Source organism: Tamandua tetradactyla, chromosome 8, assembly GCF_023851605.1.
Source record: "Tamandua tetradactyla isolate mTamTet1 chromosome 8, mTamTet1.pri, whole genome shotgun sequence".
Lineage (NCBI taxonomy): Eukaryota > Metazoa > Chordata > Mammalia > Pilosa > Myrmecophagidae > Tamandua > Tamandua tetradactyla.
In genome coordinates, this window is record NC_135334.1 from 1395346 (window position 1) to 1412833 (window position 17488).

Consider the following 17488-nt stretch of genomic DNA (forward strand, 5'->3'; position numbering starts at 1 on the left):
GGATGAAAAGGAAGGCTGTCCCTAGTCAGGGAACTGGTTTCCTGTAAGATGTAAATGACCCCAAGTGACTCTTCTGATTCCACAGTGCCAAAGGCAGAGACATACACATGCACCACACACATGTACAGGCATATGCACATCTGTTCAAATGTGCAAGGATGCCTGCATGCATAGTGGATGTGTGCACACATGCTCACACAGGCACATGCACACCTGAGCACACAAGCATGCATACATGGTCATGGACAAGCACATGTGTACATGATATGAACACCCACCCATATGTGCATACCTAGGTGCACAAGCATGCACACGCCAAAGGCACACGCACATGCACACCCAAGAACAGTGTGTGTGCATGTGTTGGTTTTTGCCTTGGGTGTGGCATGTGACCCCATGGCCTTCTATTTCATGGAGTGAGGCAGGTCTGCACACCAGCTGCCTGTAGGGAACCAGAGCCAATGAGGCATTTCAGAGTAAGGGCTGGGGCCAGGTGCTGGCTGATACTCTTTCAATAGAAGACCACACCTGGCTCATCCACAATTGTTCTGAAAGATATTAGAATAACTTATAGAAAGGACCCACCAACCATCGGAAAAGACATTTTCCAAGACTGTGGGGCCAAAATGCCTCCTTGTCCCTTGCTCTTGGCTCCAAAGAACCTGGGTCCAGCTGCCTGGCTGCTGAAGAGCTGTCCTTGCAAACCACTGGGGTCCTGTCCCCTGACCCCCCACAGGTATAATCTGCATGCTGCTCTGGGCTCAGCACAAGAGCAGAGATAAAGGAGAATACTGTGTGACAGGCCAGGAGGAGTGGGCTCTGCATGGAGTCTTTGCACCTTCTCCCCAGACCCTTGTCACTCAAGAGGACAAGACCCCCCAGGAGATGCTGCCCATGGATTCCCTGCAAGACAGAGGAAATCCCCGTCCAGCTCATTTGCACACAGGTTTCACTGCCCTGGTAGGGTGCTGCTCCTGCACCATATGGAAGATCCTGCAGGGACCACCCCTTTTCCCTGCCAACAACCAGCCTCAGAGCCTGGAGCTCTTCCCTGTGCAGATGAGGCTCACAGATTTCCTGTTGACAGTGTCAAAGGAGGGTGACTCGTGGCTTTCCCTGCCAGTGTCCACCCTAAAGCCTCTCTTCTTTGTCAGCAAAGAAGCTCCCCCACCCCTTGACCACTTTATCCAGACTCTGAATAATCCAACATGGGCCCACATTTTTGGACCTAAGGGTAGCTGACGTTCTTTGAGCATTTGCCATGTATTGGGATTCCATGGATATAGCCTTGTGATGTAGGGATCGATATCGCCCCATTTTATTGATGGAGAACTTTGGCAGAGAGTAGATGTAGCTTGGAAAGGACACAGCCTACGGGTGGCCCAGCTGGGATTTGGGCAAGGCAGTGTGCCTCCCAGGTCTGGAGCCCCAACCGCTGCACCTGGCTGGAGGTCGTAAATGTACCGGGTCTGCCTGCTGGTCCCTGCACTCGTGGTGAGGACAGAGGCTCATTGCACCCAATCAAGGCATCCTCAAGCTAGGCAGTGAAAGCCCCACCCACATGCCTGCATCCCTGAGCTGGCTATGTCCCCCTCCTTTCTCTTGCAGGTGTCTACCTCCCAGGGTTCCTGACCCCGCCCCTGTACAGCCACTCCTTCCCAGACTCCACTCGGCCGGACCCTCCAAGGCTGCTTCCGCAATGGGTGGGTTGTGAGCGCCGGTAAGATCTGCTGGCCCACGTTTCTGCTTCTCTGCGCCCTCTGTGCCTGACCTGCCGCCCATTGCTGTTCTTTTCTCCCTGTGCTCGCCACCTCCTTCTGCTGCCCCTCTCCTGACCTTCCTGCCACTCAGGTAATGAGGAGCTGTGGGCCCAGCCAGCCTTGGAGATGCCGAAAAGACGGGACATCCTCGCCATCGTGCTCATCGTGCTGCCCTGGACGCTGCTCATCACCGTCTGGCACCAGAGCACCATCGCGCCCCTGCTGGCTGTGCACAAGGGTGAGCGCCCCCGGCCAGCACTGCCCCTAGGAGGCTGGCAGCCACAAGCCTCGGTGCAAGCACGCAGAGCTGGCCGCAGAGGCAGGGGCAGCCAGGCCAGGCACCCTATTCCTTCTGGGGTCATGGACGCCTTTGAGAATCTGGTGAAAGCATTCACACATGCACATACACACCCCAGACACACATATGCAAACACACAGGGACGCACAAAGACAGGCAGACGCAGATAGTCACATACACACACACGCTCCAAACATAAACACACATATAGACACACAGGGACACATCCACACAGGCACACACACACCACACAGAGACACACAGACACAGATAGTCACATACACAGATACACACTCAGGATCCACACACACACACCCACAACTTTGCATGCAACTTGAGGATATGCATGCACAGAGAACCCTCAGCAGCTGGTAAGGAGGGATAGATGCATAGGATTTTAAGCTGTATTGGATTTTCAAAATTTGCTAGGATAATACGTTGCTTTCTCCTCCCTTTCTAACCCAGCCCTGCCTTGTGGAAGCAGACTGAGAGAGAGGATAGGCCTCTGAGGGCAAGAAGTGGGTTGGTACCCTGAGGCCAGCGTGCCTCCCTCCACCAGGCTGACTTGCCCCCCGAAAACCTGAGCTTCCTGAACCACAAAACCTTTCACCTGCCCACTCATCTGGCCTGACCCCTCATTCCTTAGTCTTTAGAGTCTCTGTCTCTTCTGTTCCCCCAGCTCTTGCTCAGACTCAGTACTTTAGGGTAGCACTTCTCACATTGAAATGTGCCCAGTAGCACATGAGGTGCTTGGTAAAGTGCAAACATGCTGGGCCCATCCCAGGGAGAGACAGTGGCCCTGGGGGATTCTGATGCAGCAGCACCCAAGAATCAAGGTGCCTATGAAATCTGTCGCCTGTTAACGGTCATCTCCTTGTCACCTCCAGTGAGTCTCGAAGCCCTGGGCAGGAAAGGTCAAGCTAGAGGCCACAGGTCCCCTGCCCAGTGCTGGCCACTTAGCTCCTCAGCTCCTGCCTGGATCCTCCTTCCACTGCCAAATCCCTCTGGCTCTCATCAGTTTGGAGTGACTGTCATTCCACAGATGTTAAAGCCACCTCACTTCTGCATCTATATTATCAAGTCCATTGCAGAGCTCTAGGCTCAGAGACCTCAGGTCTGTCTGCAAAGCACTGATGTAAATGCCTGTGGCAGGGGCCCTGGCATTCACTTCTGCCAGGTTCTGCCAACAGTAAGTGAATGAAAGCTGCAGTTAAATGAACTAGGAGAGCTGGGAATACTTGGTGACTCAACGATGGCAGAAGCCAGGGGAGAAGGACAAAGAGCAGGTCCCCAAAGCATGGAGACAACCTCCCCAGGACTGCTCTTTAAAGCCTCCATGAGAACTGCTCCTTCCATCCTTTCCAAGATGCTCGAGGCCATACGTGCATCAGGCTTGGCGGTGTTCCTCCTCTAAGTGGAGAGATGGCCCAGCTGCCTTCTGAGCCCGACACGTTATTGCATCCCTAATCTGCACAATAATTCTAGGAAGCAGGCACTATTATCAGTCCATTTTACAGTTGCAGAGAGGGAGGTCCAGAAGTTCAGTGCCTTGCTCAGGGTCCCACAGATAGTGAGTGGCAGGGTGGGCTCTGAGCCCAGAAACCCCAACTCTAAAGCCTGTGCATGGAGGACCTCTTGCTGGGGGTCAGGGGTACCTGCTTCCTTCAAACAGAAAACAGTGAATGCCCAGATGGAAAGGGGCTCTGAAACAAGACTCCCCTGGCCCTAAGAGGACTCCAGGATTCATGGGTGAAACTAGCATTAATGCAAGATGCAGGAAAGAACTTTGTGGCCATGGAACCAGGTTGCTCTCAGGCTTTCCCAGGCCTGTGTTTCCCACACCCTGAGGGCTTCTGCTGGAGGCTAGACTTCCTGCAAGTTAGCAATGGCTTCCATGCTCTCCTCGGGGGTGAAGACAGGTAAGCGTGAGCTGGATGAGAGGATGGCTGGGTTCAATTAGCACCACCCCGATCCCAGGTGGCCCACTAGGGGGTGGATGCAAAGCAGCAAAAAAGCTAAGACAGGTCTCCAGCTGTCTTGTGTATCTCAAAAGTAAGAATGGCTAAAATCAGGAGCTATAGACTCAGGATGCAAAACTTATATTGACAGCTGGGCAAAAGTCACTGGCATAAAATGCAGCATATGAATTAAACACAAAGTTTAAAGATGAATTTCTGCACCAAGTTTCAAAGAATTAGTTGTAGAAGTCAGGTAGGATGGGAAGAGCCCCACTTGACTAGTGAAACAGATCTGGCAAGCTGATCTCAGGCTCTGTCAGGGCCCATGGTGGGTTGCAGCCACTAGAGAGTCAGCGGGGCAGGGAAAGCATGGCAGCCCCCATGACCCAGGAGGTGGCCATTCACTGCCAATCCAACCCTATGGCACGATGGCACTGTGGTGGCCAGGGTCTGGGAAACCGGATGTCTATAGCCCAGGTACACTGTCCTATTTAAGGTCTCAGAATGCAGCCTTGGGATATGGGCAGCTCCCTTCAAATAGTGGCAGGGCTGTCAAATGTGAGAACGGAAACATTATTTCTATGTCATTCTGGGAGACCCAATCAGGCAAATCCCCCCAGCATTCCAGGGCAGGCGGCAGGGGCTGACGGCCGTTGTACAGAGGCAGCGAGGATGGAGGGTGGGGTGTGGGTGGGGTTGGCCTGGTCAGTGCCCAGGCCCAGCACCCCCTCCCGCCCACACTGTCCCCGTAGATGATGGAAGTGACCTTGGTCGCGGCGGGGCGCCGGGCGCGGATCCCCGCGAATACTGCATGTCGGACCGCGACATCGTGGAGGTGGTGCGCACCGAGTACGTGTACAGCCGGCCGCCGCCCTGGTCCGACACGCTGCCCACCATCCACGTGGTGACCCCCACCTACAGCCGCCCGGTGCAGAAGGCCGAGCTGACGCGCATGGCCAACACGCTGCTGCACGTGCCCAACCTGCACTGGCTGGTGGTGGAGGACGCGCCGCGCCGCTCGCCGCTCACCGCGCGCCTGCTGCGCGACACGGGCCTCAACTACACCCACCTGCACGTGGAGACGCCGCGCAACTACAAGCTGCGCGGCGACGCCCGCGACCCGCGCATCCCACGCGGCACCATGCAGCGCAATCTAGCCCTGCGCTGGCTGCGCGAGACCTTCCCGCGCAACGCCAGCCAGCCCGGCGTCGTCTACTTTGCCGATGACGACAACACCTACAGCCTGGAGCTCTTCGAGGAGGTGGGAGCCGGGAGGTGGGGCGAACCAGGGAGGTCGCAGGAGGGGGTGGCCAGAGCCAGGGGTTGTGGCGTGAAGGGGGCGCGTGCGTCTGGACCTAGAGGGACTGCCCCCAGGTGGGGAGTCCGCGCAGGCGATGGTAACCCTCCCCGCAGGTTGAGCAGCATCCATGGTTTGTGGGAAAGAAAGTAGGTGTTCCCAGGTTCTGGTCCTGGAGACCGTGAGGGTTTAAGTACCCCAGACTCTTTGGTGGAAAGGTTTGGCCTTCCTTCCTGTCAGAGTCCACATTGGAAGATGAAAGGATCTGCAGCAAGGCGGGAAATGGGAAGTGCTATCACAGGGAAGGTCAGCTGGTATGAGAGGCCGAGTCTTGCCTGCAGCTTCCCCCATGGATGTCTGCCGAGTAGGGTGGTGTCAGGAGCAGGCGCGGGGCTTGGTGCCCCCGCTGGCTTCAGCTGAGTGCCCCTGCATGGGGTGGGCTGGTGTCCTGACTGTCCGTCCCCATTTGCAGATGCGCAGCACCAGGAGGGTGTCTGTGTGGCCCGTGGCTTTCGTGGGCGGCCTTCGGTACGAGGCCCCTCGGGTGAACGGGGCAGGGAAGGTGGTCGGCTGGAAGACTGTGTTTGACCCCCACCGGCCCTTTGCAATAGACATGGCTGGGTTCGCCGTCAACCTACGGCTCATTCTGCAGCGCAGCCAGGCCTACTTCAAGCTCCGCGGTGTGAAGGGGGGCTACCAGGAGAGCAGCCTCCTCCGGGAACTTGTCACCCTCAGTGACCTGGAGCCCAAGGCAGCCAACTGCACCAAGGTAGGAATCTCAGCAGAACTGACCACAGTGATGTACGCATTTCCAAGCCCATCAGAACCCTCCCAACAGTAAAGGAGAGGGAAATCAAGGTCTTGCAAATAAGAACCTGCCTGGAGCATCCTCCCAGGAAGGCAGTGTGTCACCTGTAAAGCAGCCATACTAAAATCAGGTAGGGAAATGGGGAAGGGGTGGCCATCAGAAAATCACAGTGAAGGACTGTTCCCCTCTCTCAAGCCAGCTGTGCTGCATGACTTCCCTGCCAACACGCACTTGCATGCACATGCAGGGATACACACACATGCACAAAGATGCACACATGCATGCACAGGTGCACATACACAGATATACCCACCTCCTTCAGTTTCAACTCCTCAGCCTAGGGCCAGGGCTAGCTCTTGGCTGAGCTGAAGGGCCCCTAAGAACTTTCTCCCAGGGAGAAACAAAAGCAAGAGGAAACCTTGGACCTTCTTTGTATGCTTTAAGTAGCTCCAGATTTAATGCTTCCAGTAGATCTCTTGGATGCACCACATGTACAAATAGCAAGAACAAGGGGGCAGTTGGCTGTAAAGGACAATCCAGAAAAACTTGATGGAGCAAGGATGGAGTGGGGCAGGACAGGTGTGGGAAGAGCAGGGAAGGGCCACACACAGCCGGGGGCCCATCCACTTTGTTCTGTGTCTCCCGGACACACAGATCCTGGTCTGGCACACGCGGACAGAAAAGCCGGTGCTGGTGAACGAGGGAAAGAAAGGTTTCACGGACCCCAGCGTGGAGGTCTGAGCCTCGGGACCAGGTACGAGGGGAAGGAGGGAAAGGCACCGCAGCTGGACTCGGCATAAATCTCCACGGGCTCTTCCTCATGCTCTCTTATTGTGGGAGGGCAGGGCAAAGGTGGGCAAGAGAATGAAAGACATGCAGCTCAGTTCTCCCCCTCGGTTGTGCTTTCCAAAAGCTGAGAGGTGCCATCCTGCACCCACACAGCTGGATGGGTCTGCCACCTTCCAAAGACCAACTCTCAACAACTCTTTGTTATTGCTACTATTCTGGCAATGACGCCCATACTGTCTCCAGGAACCATAATTTAAGCTTTCAGTCTTCTGGGCCCCGTCTTCCCCGGCTTGCCTCTTCCCCTGTTCCTCTCTTCATCACGTGGCTGTCACCGTTCACACACTGTTTTCACTTAATCAGGTATTTCCAAGGGTCCTCTCCAGCTCCCTGTGCTCCCCCTTCTATCTGTTTGACCTTAACTTCTCTGTGCCCCAATTTCCTCATCAGTAAAATGGGCTCTTGGGGACACTGAGAAGAGTCTCTGGCACATCTTAAAATCCCCTGGCAGTGTCGCTATTTTTTATTTGATTCTTTAAAAGTGGCCACGGGTTTTGTCTACACTTGGAGGTAAAGTTCAGGAAAGCTAAATGGCTTGTCCAAGAGCATGCATGTAATGAATTTTGGCAAAGCCAGGATATGTGTATGGAAGTTTTCTATGATCTCCCTCTTACCCCTTGAAAGCACCCCTTACCCTTGTGGCCCCTACTCCAGGTTGTGTTAGACAGAGATGGGAGCTTGGACAAAGGACATACATCTGTCCTTCTGGCCCCAAAGTTAACCTTCAGCTTCAGAATTAGGTTTGCAGTCGTCCTGCCTTCCAGAGGGGACTACAGAATGTCACTGCACCTATTTTGGTCCCTTGAACCTAAAACAACCCAACTTTGACAGGGCCTCATAAAACACAGCAGGGGTAAAGCTCCATGCCTTGCCTCTCGCCATCACAGGGTCACTGAAACTTTGCAGCACATCCCGTCACTCAGTGGCATATGGACAGAGGACCCTGGAGGGCTCGGCTGTGTGGAGCTACCGGGTGGCCCTCTGACGGATTCGGGTGTGTAGGGGCTCAGCCAGACCCCAGCTGCTCAACCACCCCCCAGCTCCAGGCCTCACTAGCTCCCATCTCCCTTCACAGGACCTCCATCCCTGACCCTGTCCTTGGCCTTTCATCCTTTCCCCCATGGCTGATGGTCTCTCTAAGGCGAACTCCTAAGGAATCACCATCTCCCTCTTTTCTGTTCTGGAGACTTCTGAGAGCACAGTCCAGTGCCAGGACAAAGAACAGAAAACTTAAAGCACAGAAATCCTAGGCTTGTTGTTTTCTCCCATCTGACATGACCAAGAGCCTGAGAGACCCTGAAGACCAGGCATCCATCTGTATGCCCAGTCCGGCCAGGAGAGAGCCAACACACCTCCCAAAGAAGCTTCCAGCACAGAACTAGCCCACAAGACCAGACACTGCAGGTGCCACCCTTGGAGCAATGCCTTGGTTGTCAGCTGGAGAGACCCTGGCCTTCACCTTGCTCCTGCCTCAGGGACTGAGGCCAGCCCCACTGGACAGCCACCCAGGGAGGTGGAAGACACAGAAGAACTCCAGCCCCTGGCTGCCCCTTTCCCACGAGCTACCCCCAATCCCACATACTCTCTGCTCTCCCCTGTTCACGTTTACAGAACATGAAGCTGTCTTTGATCCCAACAGGTAAGCACCCCGTGGGGGGTGCCTGGGCCTGCCACAGGCCTGCCTGCACCTCAGGCTGTGGTGGGAGTGGAACCTGCCCCCTGGCCCCACGCCCCCCAGCCTTCTCCTCCCACTCCAGGGAAGGGACGAGCACTTGAGCCAATGCAGGCCCCAGACTGGACCTGAACTAAGAAACCCAGAGACCCACAAGGCACAGCACTGCCTCCTGCCACCCACTGGGGCCCTAGCACCCCTCGCCTGGGCCAGAGGGGAGACAGGGATGGCTAGAGAGGCCCCTGCTCGGGCTCCCACAGGGCAACACACCTGGGGCTCTGGCCACCAGTGGTGGGGACAAGGGACAGAGGTGGGGAGGTGGCTACGAGGGGGGAGGGTGGGGGGGGTTCCACAACTCTCATCCTGCCCGTTGTTTTTTTTCTTGTGGGGGGGCGCTGAATGGGGGACATGGTTTGGATTAGCAGGATTTAGGGAAGGGGTGGAAATCATTTGGACACCAAGGGGAGAGGAGATCTGAGCCCGTGCTGCTTTGGAAATCACTGTAAAACCCAAAATGGGAAAGGAAATCCCTTTCCCGAGGCTGGGAGTTTCCAACCCCACCCCCACCCCCCTGAACCCTGCCCTGGAGAAGGAACAGTGCAGCGTACACCCTGCTGCACCGGAGACCCTGCCGCCTGTGCAGCTTTCAGTTCATCCCTCTGCGGCAGGCCCCACTCTGGTGGGTGACCCTCTGCTGGACAGCAAGCTCGGGTTCCTGAAAGTCGGAAGCACAATTCTGCTGAGTGAAGGAAGAGGAGAGTGCCCGCTCTTTCCAAAGAGGGGCCTGTTTCTTAGTTGCTCACAGCCCCCACTCTAAACTCACAGGCCAGGCTCCAGGGTCATCCAGAACCCGCTCCAGGCAGCTGGGCCTCGGCCCAGCAGGCCTACAGGTCAGTCACATGGGCTGCTGACTTGGAAATTTGTTGAGTTTCCCGCAGTCTTCATGAAATCGCCTGATGGAATTGGATCTCAGAAGCCTGCCCCCACTTCTTAGTCTTTTGTGGTTGCTTGGAAAGGTATTCCTCGGCCTCAAGTGGGGTGGCCTAGGAGGGAAGTGGGGAGGTGGACACAGGGCCCTCCAGGAAATGGAGTCATGCCCAGCACTCTCCCCAGCCTCGCTCACTGACTGAAACCAGCCCTGAACACCGAGCAGGCCCGATCTCCCACAGGTAACCTTCTTAGCCAAAACCCAGGGCTCATTTTCAGGAACTCGATGATGAACAACATCATGGGACATTCTTTTTTTAAGAAAGATTTTTTTTTTTTTTTTGCAGATGCTAGTTCACTTGTTTTTACCTAATACCCTCTTTTAGCTGCATGTATTATTTATTTATAATTATAACCCCGGTGGACTGCAGCCTTCATCTTTGGGAAGGAGTTTGTTCTAAATCAGAACAGATGGGTCCAGGAAGACAGTTTATGTTCTCTGCTCCCTGCTCCCTTACCTGGGCCATGCTCCCCTGGAGAAGTGACAGCAGGAGCTAGAGGTCCCTGGAACCTGGACTGGGGAGGAGGGTAGAGCCCCACGCTGCTACACCATCTGGTCTGTTTTAATTTAACTGTATTTAATTTGTTTTCAAAATTAAAAGTCAAATATGGTTTTTAACAGTCCTCATCCTCCCCAGCCCTGCCTTATTTTATTCTACATTTATTTAATTTAACGATGCAACAAATAGTAGCTGTGGAGAGCACAGCACTTGCCTTCAGGGAGTTTACATTCCAATTGGTTTACGAACCAAGTGTCACATTTCAGAGGAGCTCTATTCTAGGGGGAGAAGGAAGCAGAGTAAGGGGGGGACACAGGTGTAGGTATGTGCGTGTGGGAGGGGGTACTGCTCAGAAAGACACCCCGAAATAAGGAAATGCACTAGCATCTGGGTTAGAGCATTTTGGTAAGAAGACCTTCCCCACACGCAAAGGCTCAGCATGTTTAAAGATGAGCAAAAAGATAAGGGGTGGGAAAGGGTGGGGCTGTGGTGGGAGGTGAGGGGCACCTGGAGGCACAGAGCATGTTGGCCCTGGCGGGCAGCAGACTTTGGCGTTTGTCCTGAGAAATGGGAAGCCGTCAGCAGATGTGGAACAGAGGTCCCAGGTGCTATGACGGGCCCTGTAGAGTCCCTCTGCTGATGTGCATGGCACATGGGGACACACAGGCAGGCTCCAGCTGTCTGTGAACAGCAGAGCCAGTAGGATCCACCAGTGGATTGGAAGTGGGATGGGAAAGCGAACCCTGGAAGCCAGCTGTGGTTACGCTGTTCCTGCCCTGGCCATGCGCAGGTAGCCCTGGTCTCAGCTCATCCTTAGCTCTGGGCCTTCCGCCCTGAGGTCAGTGTAAGAAGAGCTGTTGTGTGCGTGCAAAACGGGGGTTTGTTCCACCCCCCACTCCCCAGCCACGGTCCAAGCCTTGAGATGACTATATGCTCCATTCCTCTCCCCTAAGAGGAACGCTTGGGCCAGCCCTTCCTCTGTGGCTACCCCTGTCCTTAACCCAGCTCCGCTCACCCGCCAGTGCAGGTTCCTTTCCAAGCAAAAGGCAGACTGTGTGCATCAGGACCTGTATGAACCTCATGGCTCACAAGCCCCCAACCCATCTCATTGAGCTCCTGGTGTAGATGCGGTCTTGGGCTAAGTCTCTTATTTGACGTTGACTATCACTGAAGATAACCTGGCTTTGGCAAGAGAAACTGATGTAGCTTGTGAAAAATAATTCTCCCCTAGTGCTAATCCATACGGAGTGCTCCTGGCTGCCCAACTGATGTTTTGCCCCAGTCTACTAGCACCTAGAAGGAATTTGTATTTGGACCCCCCTTCTTCAGGGCCACTTCCAACCTACAGGGACATTTTAAGGGGGATCCAGGTCAGGAAGGTATGGTGAGAAGCCAGGGGCAAGGACCATCCACTCCTGGGGTGAAGCAAGTTTCTGGAAACGCGTGCCAGCTGGGTACATTTGTGGCCGACCCCAGACTACCTTCACCTCTGGCTGATAGTGGGTGCCCAAATGAGATCAAAGGCATTTCAGTGAAAAGGACTTCATTGCTTTATTGTAATTCAGAACAATGAATGGAGCCCATCATTGAACATACTCTCCAGATCAACCACCTCAAATCTGGACCACGGAGATGACGGTGAAGGGAGGCCACCACTTCCTCCCTAGTGGTTATGGGAGGTGGGAGGAGGAGGCAGGGGCTGGAGGAAAGCGTAGGCTGGGCCTCCAGACTCCACAGCCACCCCAACATTCCCAGGGGGGTCCTGCCCGTTGTCACTTGAGCTGAGCCTTCTGTCCCTCTCCTCCCTGGAGGCACAGGGAGGGGGTACAGTTTCCTCCTCTATTTATGTCCCATTTATCTGCACGGGGAAAAAATGGAAATAGTCTCTAATCTAGGAAAATATATAGTTGGTTATTTCTGCTTCTCTAGGCTTTGGTTTGTCTTCCCGTCAGATGGGGACATAAAGGAGGAAACAGTGCGTGCCCCTCCAGTGGCGGTTCCTCAGAATTCCAGAGGATGGGTTGAGTTTGGGAAGAAAGAACAAAGCCGAAGTGGGTATCACCTCCCCTTCTCTACCTTCTACAAATGGTCCTCAACTCACTACTTCAGAAACAAAAGGGGCCCTGCATTACAGGCAAGGTCCAGCTGGGAATATTCAGTTGAAGCCGCACACGAGTCTCCAGCGGACCTGGAGGACTGTGACACCCCACTGAGGACTAGGGCCTGACTGCTTGTGGCCCCCACTTTCCAGGGCCCCAGGTTTTCATCCCACGGAGCGCTGGGCAGATACTCCATCCCCAGACAGGGGAAGTGGGAAAGGTGCCGTAGGCATGCCAGGCCCAGCACCCCGAGCATGTGTCCCGCCCTTACCCTCCCACTCTTTACTTCTCCCAGGTCTGGGGCCCTGAACGGGGGAAACAGGTAGACATGCAGCCACATGGCTCCCTGAGGTTGCTACGTAAGGAGACTCTCCTGCCACCAGAGGGCAGAAGGGAGCTACTGCCAGACCCTGGAGTCCAGCAGGGGCAGGGTGGGCATTCTCCCTCCTTGCTCCAGACCAGAGGGGCTGGACAGCCGGAGGTGGTACAGTGCTGCTCAGTCAATGTACTGCTGCCTGCCCAGGTGGGGGACTTCCACGGACTGTATCACTGGGCCTGCCATCATCTCCTCAAAAACGATGACCTGGGGAGAGAGGGTGGGTGTGATGGCAGCCAGTGCACCCTGGAGTCAGAGGGACCTCGGGGAGGTGACGGGGAGCCTGGAGGCTGCGGGGCTGGAAGGGAAGGGTGTGGGTGCCCGACTGGAAGGAGCAGGAGGAGGGCACCCGGCTGCTTGAGGACGAGGAGAGGCCGAGCCCCTCTCGCCCACCCGGACTAGCACTTACAGACACTCACGGGCCCTAAGAGGGAGCCTATACCCATAAGAGCACCTGACGCCATGGAGGGTAAGGTGGATCAAGCAGACTAAACTTCCTATCCGGGGATCAACGCCATTCCCAAAGGAACAGCCCCATGTTTAGAAATGCCTGCCCTTGCCTCCCCCAGCCCAGAGAGAGCAGCTGCCCTCTCCTATGCTGGAAGCAGAGGGAAGGAGCTGCAGTTCAGACGTATCTAAGGTCCCAGACAGGGGTTCCCCATGTCTAAAGGAAAGCACAATGTGGTCATGGGGGCAGAAGGCCAGGGGATGGGTATGTTCCTACCTGGTTGACTCCCTTCTTCAACCAGACACCTGGGAGGTAGAGCGTTTTCTGGGGCCCAATGTTCCAGTAGCGTCCAAGGTTCTGGCCATTGATGAACACAACCCCCTTCTGCCAGCCCTTGAGGCAGAGGAAGGGGTGTCAATCCACCACGAGAGCCACCAAAAATACAGCCATACGGGAAGACAGAGATACGGTTAGATATGAGCATGCATTCTCTCGGCTCCCAAGACCCGAAGAGGTCTGATGCTTCCACTGGTGGTGGGGCAGTGGGTGGGGAGTTACCCACTGGCAGGCAGGCCCTAGCTCAGACACCCTGAGGTCCACAGCTCCCCCCACAGGAGCCGTGCTAGAGGAGCCATGTAGACACGGGGTCCTCGGGTCACGGCGGGTACAGAGGGCTGCAGACGAGACCTAGCAGAGGTTATAGGCTCAGAATCCCCTGCGGAGAGCTGGGAGGGCCTGGCCAGGGAAGGGTGGCTCACTTACCTCCAGCTTCAGAAAGGTGTCCAGAGGGGAAGGGCTGACCATCAAGATTCCCAGGAAGAAAGCCGGGAATGTAGGTTCATCTGGGACAGAACTCCAGTTGAGACCAAACCTAAGGTGAAATGGGGGGGGTCTAGTCCCGGGCCTGCCTCTAACGCCAGAGGCATGTGCCGCCCAAGGTCTCCGGGTTGCCTCCTGCCGCTGTAACCGGACCCGGGAACCCAGCAGGGCGGTGTGACAGAAATGCCCCCATCTGAGACGACTGGCTTCCAGGGGCTGCTACTGCCCCTGACCTGGGCCCAGGCGCTTTGTCTCTCTGGGCCTGTTTACACCCGTAGGAGAAAAGGGTGATGCTGGAGCGCTGCAAGGGCCTTCCTGGTTCTTTGTGATACATCTACAAGCCCGCCCACTCTGGCACAGGGCAGGTGCCCACCTCTGAAAGAAGCTCTTTTTCATATCCAGGCTATAGATTCTGAATTTTTTCAGGGGAGCATCATTCAGATAGAGGTTGCCGATGAGACCTGTCAGAAGGAAGAAACGAGTCTGAGTAAGGCTATAGGTGGTGCGGAGGCTGACCCAGTGATGGCCAGGTCCACAGGTGGGAAGTTTCTGAAAAACTCAAGTGAGATTTCGCCTTAAGTATACATTGCTTATGGAGCTCTTCACTTGGCATCACACCTCCTCTAGCAGCCCCAACGGGGAGGAAATGAGTCATACCACTGTCTGTCAGGCCCAGGGACTTGATGTGGGAGAGAGAAGCAGCAGAGGGTAGGTACAGGGCTGAGAGCGTCAGGGAGGAGGGTTAAGGTGGGGAGAACTGTCTTCTGGCTTCTTTCAGAGCAAAGGAGATGACAGCTCCCTTTGGGGGACTGACAGCTCCAAGACAGAAGGAAATGTGGCCAAAACAGTGGGTGATCAGAGGTCACTGGGGTTGTGGCGTTAAGGCATGGTGCCAGCCTAAAGACCGAATAAATCAGCCTGAAATGTCCTACATCACCGAGGATTAAAGATATTTTCTAAAAGTGTCTAAATTGTGAGCAGATGGCAATATTTCTTGGGAATCCAAGTCTGAGGAACTGAGCATACTTGAACAGCAATTAATTAGTGCCTTTGGGAATGAGTTGGCTTTGTTGGTCCCAGAGCTGCTCCCAGGAACATCCTGATGGAAGTCGACTGTCTTGTCATGCAAGTGCGGGGCTGCCAGCAGAAATGTGGATGGGTTGGGAGTTTGGATAGGCTTCATGGGCCCTAAAGACTTTCTTTAATTGTAGGTACAAGTGCTTGTATCAGGTGGATACATTTCTGGACAGGTCTGTGACCCATAAAATATGGAATTGTGATCCAGAAGACAGGAATTCCACAGTGAGGGGCCAGAGCATCCCTTGACCAAGGACCTCGGGGAGCCAGGCCTTGGAATGAGGGTTGTGCTAGGAACTTCTTCTACTCACCAGGAGAGCAAAGGAAGTAAAATTGTGCCTGGAGAGGGAGCTCCCTTGGGGAAGTGCTGAGGGCTGAGAGCCATACTAGGGAATTATTAGGAAACGGAAGGTAAGCCTGAACAATGCTAGAAGAAACCAGGTGGGCCTGCTGGAGAGGTCAAATCCCCAGCCCGTGGAATCCCTCGATGGCTAGGCAGTTTTGCTTCCCTCACTAAATAACCAGAAAGCTCTTGGTCAATGACTCTTCTTGGACTATGCTGGAATTTTGACCAGTGAAGAAATATACAAAGGTCTTGTACTAAAATGGCAAATATCCTAGAAGGATTTGGGAGGTCATAATCAGTTTTTCTGGCCACTACAATGGGCCGCTGACTCTTCACTCTTCACATATTGGGATAAACCCTAACGATCGCTCCTCATTCCCATAGGTTCCTGTGACTCTGCCTTACTTCAGTAGGGCCCTGTTATCCCTCCTCACTCCATGGGCCTCCACGACCCTCCTCACTCCATGGGCCTCCACAACCCTCCTCACTCCATGGGACTCCATGACCCCTGCTCATTCCATGAGCCTCCATGACCCCTGCTCATTCCATGAGCCTCCATGGCTCCCCAATCCTATGGGCCTCTATTACCCACCTCACTCCATGGTCTTCCATGACTCCTCAATCCATGGACCTCCATTTCCCTCCTTACTCCATGGGCCTCCATTGCCTGCTGTTGTGCTGATGCGGAGAAAGGATAGCCCCACATGTGCTGAGCACAGGCAGGCTTCTCTTGGCATGTATGCTATGACCCACCTTTGCGCTGGTCATCGATATTTAACCCGTAGTTGACTCGCCCACGATTCTCCACCAAGATCCTCAGCACGGTGTAACCCTGCCAGGAACACAGTGGCCATGAGGACTGCCTGATTACCCCACCCTATGGTCACAAGTGCCACTCAGGACTTCTGTTGTGGAACCCTAGTTTCTCCCTGAGCTCTGAGAAAGGGAGAGGAAGTGTCCCAGTAGACCAGAGAGCAAGCCTGCCCCTCTCTCCACCCTGTAGCTCTGTGGTTAAGGAGCGTCCTCTCTTCTAGTTGTCCTCTTGACTCCCACTAAATTGGATCAGAAAGCAGCTGATGCAGGTCATCACCCAGCTCCCTAGGAGAACACACCTGGATCAAGGGGACAACAATCTTCTTATTGCTATAGTCCAAGAATCCTATGGAAACTTTGTTCACAAATACCTGCCAAAAAGAATATGTAGAAATCTCCCATCAGTCAGTAGGATGGGAAGAGAGAGAGGGGTCTCTGCTCTGCCAAGGAAGACGTAACCCCTGTGGGTATGTCCTCTGAGGAGGGCTTTACCAGGCATCGTAGGGGTGAACACTGTGACGATGGCTGGAAAGCTCAGCCCAGATGACCACCAGGGTCCTGTGTTTACACACTGTTTAAACACCAGTCAGATTCCAAGGGTGAAGTTGGGGGGACATTTGGAGGAGTCAAGCACAGGCACTCCTACCTGTCCCCGGTCACACACCCGACCACTGAGGATGCCAGAGGTGGTGATGGTGGTCTCATACAGAGTATACCCAAAGGCCTGTCCGTTCCCGTCATTCACCGGCAGGTTCTCCATGTTGATTGGATTTTCAGCCATGATGGGCTGGACAGCGCAGAGGCAAGGCGGAGGGGCAGGGGGCAGGCAGAGAAGAAAAGCAGCAAAGGTATATGAGACTGTGGTGATTGTGGGAGAGTAGAAGGTCCTCATCTGGGGGTCAGCATGCCACAGGTGGGTGGGCTTGGGGGGGGGATGCTTCCATTTGGACTTCTCGTCACATATGATATCATATGAGAAGCCAATCCAGCTAACTGACCACCCAAGCTTCAAAATTCTGATTTTGGGCCTATCTGAGTTTATTTCTTCAGAAAAATCGTACCAGCTCATAGGCATCCAGCTTTTCCCTACCTATCTATGACCTTTCCAGTCAATTGCGATTACTCTTACCACTTCACTTTTATATACCAAGTGAAACCACACTGGTTACTGACCAACATGCTCCATGTTTCAGGGTATGTACAATTTGATCTTACCATGAGGCATTCCCTTATTCTGCCATATATAAAAAGCTCATTTCCTCATTTGACTTGTAGTTTCCTTCTAAGTACTGGCACTCTACCTTGGAATAGTTTCGCATCTGCATTTGCATCTTTTATGAGTTTTTATACTTAGACTTGAGCCCACTTATTATGGGATAAAAAG

The 17488-nt window shown here is 54.3% G+C and overlaps 2 protein-coding genes across 9 annotated transcripts in view; one reads left to right on the plus strand and one right to left on the minus strand.

Annotated features, from left to right (window-relative positions):
- The first annotated feature begins 1615 nt into the window (after positions 1–1615).
- On the plus strand, positions 1616–8938 carry B3GAT1 (beta-1,3-glucuronyltransferase 1). Its single transcript, XM_077111925.1, has 6 exons — positions 1616–1703; positions 1852–1998; positions 4769–5277; positions 5786–6082; positions 6776–6875; positions 8043–8938. Exons 1-5 carry the CDS (start codon positions 1700–1702, stop codon positions 6860–6862), a joined length of 1044 nt encoding a protein of 347 aa, XP_076968040.1. The 5' UTR covers positions 1616–1699; the 3' UTR covers positions 6863–6875; positions 8043–8938.
- Positions 8939–11652: 2714 nt separating this feature from the next.
- LOC143643992 (beta-galactosidase-1-like protein 2) overlaps positions 11653–17488 on the minus strand; it is a 54720-nt gene continuing 48884 nt past the window's right edge. For all 8 annotated transcript variants that reach the window (XM_077112374.1, XM_077112369.1, XM_077112367.1 and 5 more), the window contains 7 exons: positions 16751–16891; positions 16404–16475; positions 16045–16123; positions 14242–14329; positions 13812–13920; positions 13326–13442; positions 11653–12808 (listed from right to left, as the gene is read on the minus strand). In XM_077112374.1, the coding sequence (XP_076968489.1) occupies positions 12722–12808; positions 13326–13442; positions 13812–13920; positions 14242–14329; positions 16045–16123; positions 16404–16475; positions 16751–16891 (693 nt within the window). In that variant the 3' untranslated portion in view covers positions 11653–12721. The remainder of the gene's footprint in view (positions 12809–13325; positions 13443–13811; positions 13921–14241; positions 14330–16044; positions 16124–16403; positions 16476–16750; positions 16892–17488) is intronic.